Source organism: Pelecanus crispus, chromosome 23 (assembly GCF_030463565.1).
Source record: "Pelecanus crispus isolate bPelCri1 chromosome 23, bPelCri1.pri, whole genome shotgun sequence".
In the NCBI taxonomy this organism is placed as follows: Eukaryota; Metazoa; Chordata; class Aves; order Pelecaniformes; family Pelecanidae; genus Pelecanus; species Pelecanus crispus.
In genome coordinates, this window is record NC_134665.1 from 3,319,398 (window position 1) to 3,330,064 (window position 10,667).

The 10,667-nt window shown below is 66.3% G+C and overlaps 1 protein-coding gene across 1 annotated transcript; it reads left to right on the forward strand.

The window, feature by feature from the left end:
• The first annotated feature begins 2,169 nt into the window (after positions 1–2,169).
• Positions 2,170–8,963, forward strand: TGFB1I1 (transforming growth factor beta 1 induced transcript 1). The gene is made up of 11 exons (XM_075724744.1): positions 2,170–2,182; positions 3,580–3,731; positions 4,315–4,346; positions 4,789–4,895; positions 5,218–5,314; positions 5,461–5,563; positions 5,654–5,794; positions 6,221–6,394; positions 6,970–7,051; positions 7,393–7,541; positions 8,697–8,963. Exons 1-11 carry the CDS (start codon positions 2,170–2,172, stop codon positions 8,961–8,963), a joined length of 1,317 nt encoding a protein of 438 aa, XP_075580859.1.
• The last annotated feature ends 1,704 nt before the right edge of the window (positions 8,964–10,667 follow it).

Genomic DNA, 10,667 nt, shown 5'->3' on the forward strand with positions numbered 1-10,667 from the left:
CCTGTATCCCATGGACCCACATGCGTGTCCCCCCCCCCAGCCATGTATCCCATGGCCCTGCATGTGTGTGTCCCGGCCCTGTATCCCATGGATGCAGGCATCTGGGTCACCCTCCCATATCCCACAGCCCCAGATGTGTCCCCTGTTCCCCCCCATATCCCCTGGGCCCAGATGTGTCCCGTGTCCCCCCCCATATGCCACGGCCCCAGATGTGTCCCGTGTCCCCTCTCCCATATCCCACAGCCCCAGATGTGTCCCCTGTTCCCCCCCCATATCCCACAGCCCCAGATGTGTCCCCTGTTCCCCCCCATATCCCCTTGGCCCAGATGTGTCCCCTGTCCCCACCCATATCCCCCGGGCCCAGATGTGTCCCGTGTCCCCCCCCCATATCCCCCGGGCCCAGATGTGTCCCGTGTCCCCTCTCCCATATCCCCCGGCCCCAGATGTGTCCCGTGTCCCCTCTCCCATATCCCCCAGCCCCAGATGTGTCCCGTGTCCCCTCTCCCATATCCCCCGGGCCCAGATGTGTCCCGTGTCCCCCCCCCCATATCCCACGGCCCCAGATGTGTCCCGTGTCCCCTCTCCCATATCCCACGGCCCCAGATGTGTCCCGTGTCCCCTCTCCCATATCCCACGGCCCCAGATGTGTCCCGTGTCCCCCCTCCCATATCCCACGGCGCCAGATGTGTCCCGTGTCCCCCCTCCCATATCCCACGGCCCCAGATGTGTCCTGTGTCCCCCCCATATCCCATGGATCCAGATGTGTCCCATGCCCCCCTCCCATATCCCACAGATCCAGATGTGCCCCCCCACCCCACGGTCCCAGATGTCTATATCCCCATATCCCGCGGCCCCAGATGTGTCCCGTGTCCCCCCTCCTATATCCCGCGGATCCAGATGTTCCCCCTCCCATATCCCACGGATCCAGATGTGTCCCGTGTCCCCACCCCCATATCCTGCGGATCCAGATGTGCCCCCCTCCCATATCCCATAGCCCCAGATGCGTCCCGTGTCCCCCCTCCCATATCCCATGGATCCAGATGTTCCCCCCCATATCCCACGGCCCCAGATGTGTCCCGTGTCCCCCCTCCTATATCCCATGGATCCAGATGTACCCCCCTCCCATATCCCATGGATCCAGATGTGCCCCCTCCCATATCCCGCAGATCCAGATGCATCCTGTGTCCCCCCTCCCATATCCCATGGATCCAGATGTTCCCCCCTCCCATATCCCACGGCCCCAGATGCGTCCCGTGTCCCCCCCTCCCATATCCCATGGATCCAGATGCGTCCCGTGTCCCCCCTCCCATATCCCGCGGATCCAGATGTGTCCCGTGTCCCCCTCCCATATCCCATGGATCCAGATGTTCCCCTCTCCCATATCCCGCGCATCCAGATGCGTCCCGTGTCCCCCCCCATATCCCATGGATCCAGATGTGTCCCGTGTCCCCCCTCCCATATCCCGCGGATCCAGATGTGCCCCCCTACCATATCCCACGGCCCCAGATGCGTCCCGTGTCGTCCGCCCCCCCATATCCCATGGATCAAGATATTCCCCCCCATATCCCGCGCATCCAGATGCGTCCCGTGTCCCCCCCCCATATCCCATGGATCCAGATGTGTCCCGTGTCCCCCCTCCCATATCCCGCGGATCCAGATGTGCCCCCCTACCATATCCCACGGCCCCAGATGCGTCCCGTGTCGTCCGCCCCCCCATATCCCATGGATCAAGATATTCCCCCCCATATCCCGCACATCCAGATGCGTCCCGTGTCCCCCCCCCCCATATCCCATGGATCCAGATGTTCCCCCCTCCCTTATCCCGCGGATCCAGATGTGTCCCGTGTCCCCCCTCCCATATCCCATGGATCCAGATGTTCCCCCCCCCCATCCCGCGGATCCAGATGTGTCCCGTGTCCCCCCTCCCATACCCCATGGATCCAGATGTTCCCCCCCATATCCCGCGGATCCAGATGTGTCCCGTGTCCCCCCGCGCTTCCCCCCCGGCCCCAGCTGTGCCCCCCCCGCTCCCGTATCCCCCGGCCCCAGGCGTCCGGCCACTTCCCCCGTTCCCTGGCCGGCACCCAGGGCCGCCGGGCGCTTCCATACATGGGCACCGAGGGGCCCGCGCGGGGCGACGTCACGGGGGGGCCGCACCCAGTGCCGGCCATGGACGACCTGGGTAAGAGCGGCCCGCGGCCCTCGGTCCTGGCTGCGGCCGTCCGTCTGTCCGCCGCGGACCCCCTGCTGCTGGGGCGGCCGAGGGGGCATGGTCGGGCCCGGGCGCCTGGGGCCGGGGGTGCCGGGAGGGGTGGGTGTCCGGACACCCGGGTCTGTGGGTGCCACGAGGGGTGGGTGCCGGGAGGGGTGGGTGTCCGGACACCCGGGTCTGTGGGTGCCGGGAGGGGTGGGTGTCCGGACACCCGGGTCTGTGGGTGCTGTTAGGGATGGGTGCCTGGATGCCTGGGTCTGTGGGTGCTGGGAGGGATGGGTGCCTGGGCGCCTGGGTACATGGGTGCTGTTAGGGTTGGGTGCCCGGACACCTGGGTCATGGGTGCTGGGAGGGATGGGTGCCTGGATGCCCGGGCCCACCCGGATGCCTGGGTCTGTGGGTGCTGGGAGGGATGGGTGCCTGGACACCTGGGTCTGTGGGTGCCAGGAGGGATGGGTGTCCGGGCGCCTGGGTACATGGGTGCTGGGAGGGATGGGTGCCCAGATGCCTGGGTCCCCTAGAGAATATGGGTGCTGTTAGGGATGGGTGCCTGGACACCTGGGTTCATGGGTGCCAGGAGGGACGGGTGCCCGGACACCTGGGTCCATGGGTGCCAGGAGGGATGGGTGCCTGGACACCTGGGTCCGTGGGTGCCAGGAGGGATGGGTGCCCAGACACCTGGGTCCATGGGTGCTGTTAGGGATGGGTGCCCGGATGCCTGGGTCCGTGGGTGCCGGGAGGGACGGGTGCCCGGACACCTGGGTCCATGGGTGCTGTTAGGGATGGGTGCCCGGACACCTGGGTCCATGGGTGCCGGGAGGGACGGGTGCCCGGACACCTGGGTCCATGGGTGCTGTTAGGGATGGGTGCCCGGATGCCTGGGTCCATGGGTGCCAGGAGGGATGGGTGCCCGGACACCTGGGTCCGTGGGTGCCGGGAGGGATGGGTGCCCGGACACCTGGGTCCATGGGTGCTGTTAGGGATGGATGCCCGGATGCCTGGGTCCGTGGGTGCCGGGAGGGATGGGTTGCCCAGATGCCTGGGTCCGTGGGTGCCGGGAGGGATGGGTGCCCGGACACCTGGGTCCATGGGTGCTGTTAGGGATGGATGCCCGGATGCCTGGGTCCGTGGGTGCCGGGAGGGATGGATGCCCGGATGCCTGGGTCCGTGGGTGCCGGGAGGGATGGGTGCCCGGACACCTGGGTCCATGGGTGCCGGGAGGGATGGGTGCCCGGACACCTGGGTCCGTGGGTGCCAGGAGGGACGGATGCCCGGACACCTGGGTCCATGGGTGCTGTTAGGGATGGGTGCCCGGATGCCTGGGTCCCCCCTGGACGCCTGGGTCCCTCACCCCACCCCACCCCCAGACGCCTTACTGGCAGACCTGGAGACGACAACGTCGCACCTCGCCCGGCGGCCGGTGCTGCTGACGGACCCACCAGGTGGCTCCCCCCGCCCCCACCTGCCCTCCGGCCCCGGCGCGGACCCCCCCCGGCCACCCCCACCCCCCTACGACCCGGTGAGCTCGGGCATCTTGGGGACCTTTGGGGGATGCTGGGGACATTGAGGATGTGGGTGGCTTTGGGGGTACAGGGGACCTTGGGGGCCATGGGCGTAAGGGGGGAGCTTTGGGGACATTGGAGGACCTTGGGGGGCCTCGGGGCATGGGGGGCTTTGGGGATGTTGGAGACCTTGGGGATGTTGGGGACCTTGGGGACATTGAGTGGATTTGGGAAACTGGGGCCATGAGGGGCCCTGGGGACATCGGGGGATGCTGGGAACCTTGGGGACATGCGGGGGGGCTTTGGGGATATTGGGGGCTTTGGGGACATGGAAGGAGGGGCCCAGGGGACATGGGAGCCTTTGGAGGACTTGGGGACCTTGGGAGCATTGCAGGGCCCGTGGAGGACCTTGGGGACATGGAGGTTGGAGATGGGGGACAGTGGGGTTGGGGACCCCTGGGACAAGGATGATTGGGACATCAGGAATGGGGGCAGAGACTCGGGGGGGGGGACACAGAGACCTCAAGGACCCTGGGGATGGGGACATTGCGGGTGATGATGTCCCAGGTCCCCACTAACCCCCAACGTGCCGGTCCCCAGGTGCCGGGGGGAGAGACCGAGCAGCTCTACAGGTACGGTGACCTTGGGGACCTGGGGGGGACATTGGGGTCATGGGGGTGACCTGGGGATGTGGGGGGGGGGACACTGGGGACATGGGGGGGACCTGAGGACATGGGGGGGACATGAGGGACATGGGGGGGGGGACACACTGGGGCTACGGGAGGGGACATGGGGGGGACCTGAGGACATGGGGGGGGACATGAGGGACATGGGGGGGGGGGACACTGGGGCTACGGGAGGGGACATGGGGGGGACCTGAGGACATGGGGGGGACACTGGGGCTACGGGAGGGGACACTGGGGACATGGGGGGGACCTGAGGACATGGGGGGGACACTGGGGACATGGGGGGGGAAGGAGGGAGAGGATGGAGGGCCGGCGGGGGGGTGGGCGCAGGGAGGACCTTGGGGACGCGGAGGGGACGTGCCACCCCACCGGTGTCTCCGTCCCCCAGCACGGTGCAGAAGGCCCGGCCCCCCCGGCCCCCCCCAGCCACCCCCAGCCTGGGGGAGCTCGACCGGCTCCTGCGTGACCTCAACGCCACCCACAGCTCCATCGCAGGTAAACCCCCTCCGCCACCCCCAAATCCACCCAGGGACCCCAAAAATCACCTCTGGCTGCCCCAAACCTCTGCCCCAGACACCCCAAAATCCCCCAGAATGCCCTAAAAAGAGCCCTGGGCACCCCAAAAGCCCCCAATGTACCCCAAAAATCACTCTGGGCACCCCAAACTCCCTCAGCCCCCCCAGATCACCCTGGGGACCCCAGAAATCATTCTATGGACCTCTAATCTCCTTGGGGGCCTCTGAAATCACCCTGGGAACCCCCAAAACCTTCCTGGGAACCCCACAACTGGCCATGACACAAAACACCCCCCCCCCAGATGAGATCCTGGCCCAGTTCCCGCCCCTGAAGAGCCCCGAGGGGGTGAAGAGGAAGGAGGCAGTGGACGAGGCTGAAGTCGGGGTGTCCCCCCCCCGGTGAGTGTGTGTGAGTCCCCCCGGGGGGGGGCGGGGGGCAGCACCCCAAAATGGTGGTAACCCCCATTAACTGCACCCCAAAACGGCGTCACCCCCAGTTACCAGCCCTCCCCTGCAGCTCCCCCTAACCCTGTGCCCCCCCCAAGCAGCTCGGGGACCCCCCCGGTGCCCCCTGCCTCAGCCACCTCGGCCACCCAGGAGCTGGACAAGCTGATGGCCTCACTCTCCGACTTCCACCTCCACCACACTGTGAGTCTGGGGGCGTTCGGGGGGGGGGGGCGTGGCCCCCATTTTACTTTGCACCCCCATAACTCTCTTTTCCCCTCTTCCCACCCCCAGCCCCCCCCAAAAAAGGGGGTTCCCGAGGAGGGGAACCTGGACTCCATGCTGGTGCTGCTGCAGTCGGACCTGAGCCGCCAGGGAGTCCCCACGGGGACCAAGGGCGTTTGTGGGTCCTGCCAGAAGCCCATCGCTGGGAAGGTGGGTTTTGGGGTGCCCCGGGGGGGGGGGGGGGGGAAGGAGGGGGCAGATGGGTGGGGGAGGAAAAAGGTGGTGGTGGGGGGTGCTGGTGTTGCACCCCAAAGTGGGGGCTTCCTTGTGGGCGCCTGAAAACGGGGCTGCGTCCTAAAATGGAGGGGTCCTCTGCTGTGCCCCAAAACGGGGGGGCGGTCCTCTGGTGTGCCCCAAAATGTGGTTAGCTTCGTGTATGGCCCAAAGTGGGGGTGCCCTCTGCTGCACCCCAAAAATAGGGCTACCCCCCAGCCAGCAGCACCCCCAAAGTGAGGATGTTCCCCCCCGCCAGCAGCACCCCAAACCAGACCTTCACGCAGCTGGGACCCCAAAATGGGGCGTCATCCCTTGGGACACCCCCTCATTTTTTCTTTCTCCCCCCCCCCCCCCCCCCAGGTGGTGAGGGCTTTGGGGTGCGCCTGGCACCCCGAGCACTTCGTCTGCGCCCGCTGCGGGGGGGAGCTGGGGGGCGGCAGCTTCTTTGAGAAGGACGGGGCACCCTACTGCCCGCGGGACTACGGACGCCTCTTCTCCCCCCGCTGCGCCCGCTGCGCCCAGCCCATCCTCGACGTGGGTCAGGGGGACCCTTGGGGGAGACTGGGGGGGGCCTGGGGGCAAGGGCAACTTCTGGGGGGCTCCGGGGGCAGTAGAACCCCCTGGGGTGCGATGGGACCTTATGGGGTGCCCTGGGGGGCTCTGGGGGCAGTGGGACCCCCCTTGGGTGCAATGGGACCCCCTGGGGTGCCCTGGGGGGCTCTGGGGGCAGTGGGACCCCCTGGGGTGCGATGGGACCTTATGGGGTGCCCTGGGGGCCTCTGGGGGCGGTGGGACCCCCTTGGGTGCGATGGGACCCCCTGGGGTGCCCTGGGGGGCTCTGGGGGCAGTGGGACCCCCTGGGGTGCCCTGGGGGGTGGTGGGACCTTCTGGGAGGCCATGAGACCCCCTGGGGTGCCCTGGGGTCCTTCTGGGGGTGTCCTGGGGGCCGTGGAACCTTTGCGGGGGGCTGCGGTAGGTTGTGGGGCGCAGGATGGCATCATGGGGTGTGGTGGGACCCCCTTGGGTGTGGTGGGACCCCATGGGGTGCAGGTGGACCCCCGGGGGGTGGGGGGGGGCTGGCAGTGACCTCCCCGTCTCCGCCCCCACAGAAAATGGTGACGGCGCTGGACAAGAACTGGCACCCGGAGCATTTCTGCTGCGTCAAGTGCGGGCAGCCCTTCGGCGAGGAGGGTGGGTGGCCCCCGCATCCCTCCCGTGTCCCCTCCTGTCCTCCCAGGTCACCCCGTGGCCCCCCCCCCGTAGCCCCCCATGACCTCTTGTGTCCCTGCCCCGTCCCACGTGTGCCTGTGGCCCGATCCCGTGCGCACGTGTCCCCACGTCTCGCCATCCCCATGCTGGTCCCACCACCATCTCCACGGCCCCAGATCTCTCCTCCATCCTGCCTTCACCACTACAGCCGCGTCCCCCATGTCCCCCCATCTCACCAGCCCCACACCCATGTCTCCCATGGCCCCACGCCTCCCTGTCCCCGCACCAGCCCCCCGCTCCACCGTGCCCGTGGTGTCCCCCAGGCTTCCTGGAGAAGGATGGCCAGCAGTACTGCCGCCAGGACTTTGCCGAGCTCTTCTCCAGCCGGTGCCGGGGCTGCGGGCGGCCCATCCTGGAGGGTTACATCGCCGCCCTCGAGGGGCTCTGGCACCCCGAGTGCTTCGTCTGCCGGGTGAGACCCTCGCTGTCCCCTGGTCCCTGGTGTCCCTGCATCCCCATGTCCCACCTCCCAGGAGCTCTTCACATCCCATGTTCCCACCTCCCCATGTCCCTGGTGTCCCCTCATCCCATGTTCCCACCTCCCCATGTCCCTGGTGTCCCCACATCCCATGTTCCCAACTCCCCTGGTGTCCCCACATCCCATGTTCCCAACTCCTCATGTCCCTGGTGTCCCCACATCCCATGTTCCCACCTCCCCATGTCCCTGGTGTCCCCACATCCCCACGTCCCACCTCCAGGAGCTCTTCACATCCCATGTTCCCACCTCCCCATGTCCCTGGTGTCCCCACATCCCATGTTCCCACCTCCCCATGTCCCTGGTGTCCCCACATCCCATGTTCCCACCTCCAGGAGCCCTTCACATCCCATGTTCCCACCTCTCCCTGTCCCTGGTGTCCCCACATCCCACGTCCCCACCTCCCCTGGTCCCTTGTGTCCCCTCATCCCATGTCCCACCTCCAGGAGCTCTTCACATCCCATGTTCCCACCTCCCCATGTCCCTGGTGTCCCCTCATCCCATGTTCCCACCTCCCCATGTCCCTGGTGTCCCCACATCCCATGTTCCCAACTCCCCTGGTCCCTGGTGTCCCCACATCCCATGTTCCCAACTCCCCTGGTCCCTGGTGTCCCCACATCCCATGTTCCCACCTCCCCATGTCCCTGGTGTCCCCACATCCCATGTTCCCACCTCCAGGAGCCCTTCACATCCCATGTTCCCACCTCTCCCTGTCCCTGGTGTCCCCACATCCCACGTCCCCACCTCCCCTGGTCCCTTGTGTCCCCTCATCCCATGTCCCACCTCCAGGAGCTCTTCACATCCCATGTTCCCACCTCCCCATGTCCCTGGTGTCCCCTCATCCCATGTTCCCACCTCCCCATGTCCCTGGTGTCCCCACATCCCATGTTCCCAACTCCCCTGGTCCCTGGTGTCCCCACATCCCATGTTCCCAACTCCCCTGGTCCCTGGTGTCCCCACATCCCATGTTCCCACCTCCCCATGTCCCTGGTGTCCCCTCATCCCCGTGCCCCATCCCCAGGAGCACTTCACGTGCCACATCCCCACCTCCCCTGGTCCCTGATGTTCCCATCCCCGTGTCCCTGTCCCCAGGAGTGCTTTGCGCCCTTCGTGGGGGGCAGCTTCTTCGAGGATGGCGGCCACCCCTACTGCGAGCGGCACTTCCACGCCCGGCGGGGCTCGCTGTGCCGGGGCTGCGGGGAACCCATCGCCGGGCGGTGCGTCACCGCCATGGCCCAACGCTTCCACCCCGAGCACTTCGTCTGCGCCTTCTGCCTCCGGCCCCTCTCCAAGGGCACCTTCCAGGAGCAGGAGGGCAAGCCCTACTGCCAGCCCTGCTTCCTCCGCCTCTTCGGGTGAGGCCACTGCAGCCCCCCCCCCCGCCCCCCAGCCCCACCGATGGTGCCCCGCGGTGTGGGGTGCCCCACAGAGGTCCAATGGACAGCCTACAACCACTGCAAGAACGTTCCGTGGTTGAACCGTTGGGTGGGGTGCACCACTGGGGTGGTCATGGAGGTGTCTTGGGGCGCTTGGAGGCCTCATGCATGGGACCCTTGAGGTGTGCAACAGTGTAGGGTGCCCCATAGAGATCGCGTGGGCACCCCATGACCATCCCATGGGTGCGCCATTGGATGGGGTGCTCCGTGGAGGTTGGTGGTCATGGAGGTGCCCCCATGGTGCCTGGGAGCCTCACATGGGGGGGGTCCATCACCCCGGAGCTGCCCTGTGGTGTGGGGTGCCTCATAAATACCCCATGGGGGGTCCCACGGGTGCTCCACAGCGCAGCGTGACCCACGGATCTGGCCATGGACTTGCCCCATGCCATGGGGTGACCATGGATCCAGCCAGGACTTGCTCCACAGCATGAGGTGGTCTCCGTGCATGGTGCGGGACTGGAAGCACGGGGGGCACTGATGGTCCCGGTGGGGCACTGGGGGGCACTGGGGGCCTCCGTGGGTCGCACTTGCTCTTTGCTTGCACATGCCAAAGCCTTCGTATTTGGGGAGGGTGGTGAGGGGCAGCTGGGAGATAAATGGGGCAGGTTGGGGGTCTCTGGGGTAGATTATTTGTCTGGGGGGTCCCTGGAGAAGGTTGGGGGGCAGTTGGAGGGTCTATGCAACCATTTCTGGGTCTGAGGGGTCCCTGGGGAAGGTTGGGAGGGTCTATGGGACCAGTTGAGAGGCAATTGTGGGTCTACGGGGCAGGCTTTGGGTCTGGAGGGATCTATGGGGCAGGTCGGGGGGGGAAAAAGGAGGTCACTGGGGCAAGTCAGGGTCAGTTGTGGGTCTGTGAAGGAGTTTGGGGAGCAGCTGGGGGGACCCGCGGGCTGTTGGGGGGATCTGTCGGGCAGCTGGGGCGGGGAGCGCAGCACCGGGCGCACGCGGCCGAATGTGGACAATAAACACCCGCAGCACAACCGCAGCGTGTGGGGCGAGCCCAGCCTCCGCGGGGCCCCGCCGGCCGGGCACCCATTTCTCTGTCAATTTTGCCCATTTTCCATGCCCTTCTTGCCTCCTTTTGAGGTCAGTTTTACCCGCTTTGGGCCAATTTTGCCCGGTTTGGGGCCGTTTTCACTCGCTTTGGTGTCCGTTCTCCCCATTTGGGGTCGATTTGTCCCCCTCTGGGGTCAATTTCTCCCAGTTTTGGGGCAGTTTCACCAAATACGGGCGATTTTTCCCCTACTCCGGAGGCTATTTCACCAAATTTCGGGTCTAGCTCGCCCACTTCGGGGCCAATTCCACCCACTTTGGGGCTATTTCATTTGGGTTTGCGTCTGTTTCCTTCCCTTTTTGGGGCAATTTCATGCCATTTCTGCCAATTCCGCCTTCTTTTGGGTCAATTTTCCCCCCCTTTTGGGTTATTTTCACCCAATCTCTGCTAATTTCCCCCCGTAATTTGGCGCCAATCACACGGGCCACCCCGCAGCCTGCTCACCTTGCACGAGGGTCCCTGCACGTCTGCGGACCCCCGGCATCCGGGGCAACGATCGTGGCAGCCCGGGCGCTCAGGTTCCATACGTGTGGGTTTAGCGCTGACCGCCCTCACCTATAAAAAGCCCCAACC

Excerpts from the sequence above, each read along its gene's own strand:
- TGFB1I1 (XM_075724744.1), top strand. Across the intron at positions 3,732-4,314 it reads CCCCACCCCCCTACGACCCG|GTGCCGGGGGGAGAGACCGA; the intron begins GTGAGCTCGGGC and ends GCCGGTCCCCAG. Across the intron at positions 4,347-4,788 it reads GAGACCGAGCAGCTCTACAG|CACGGTGCAGAAGGCCCGGC; the intron begins GTACGGTGACCT and ends TCCGTCCCCCAG.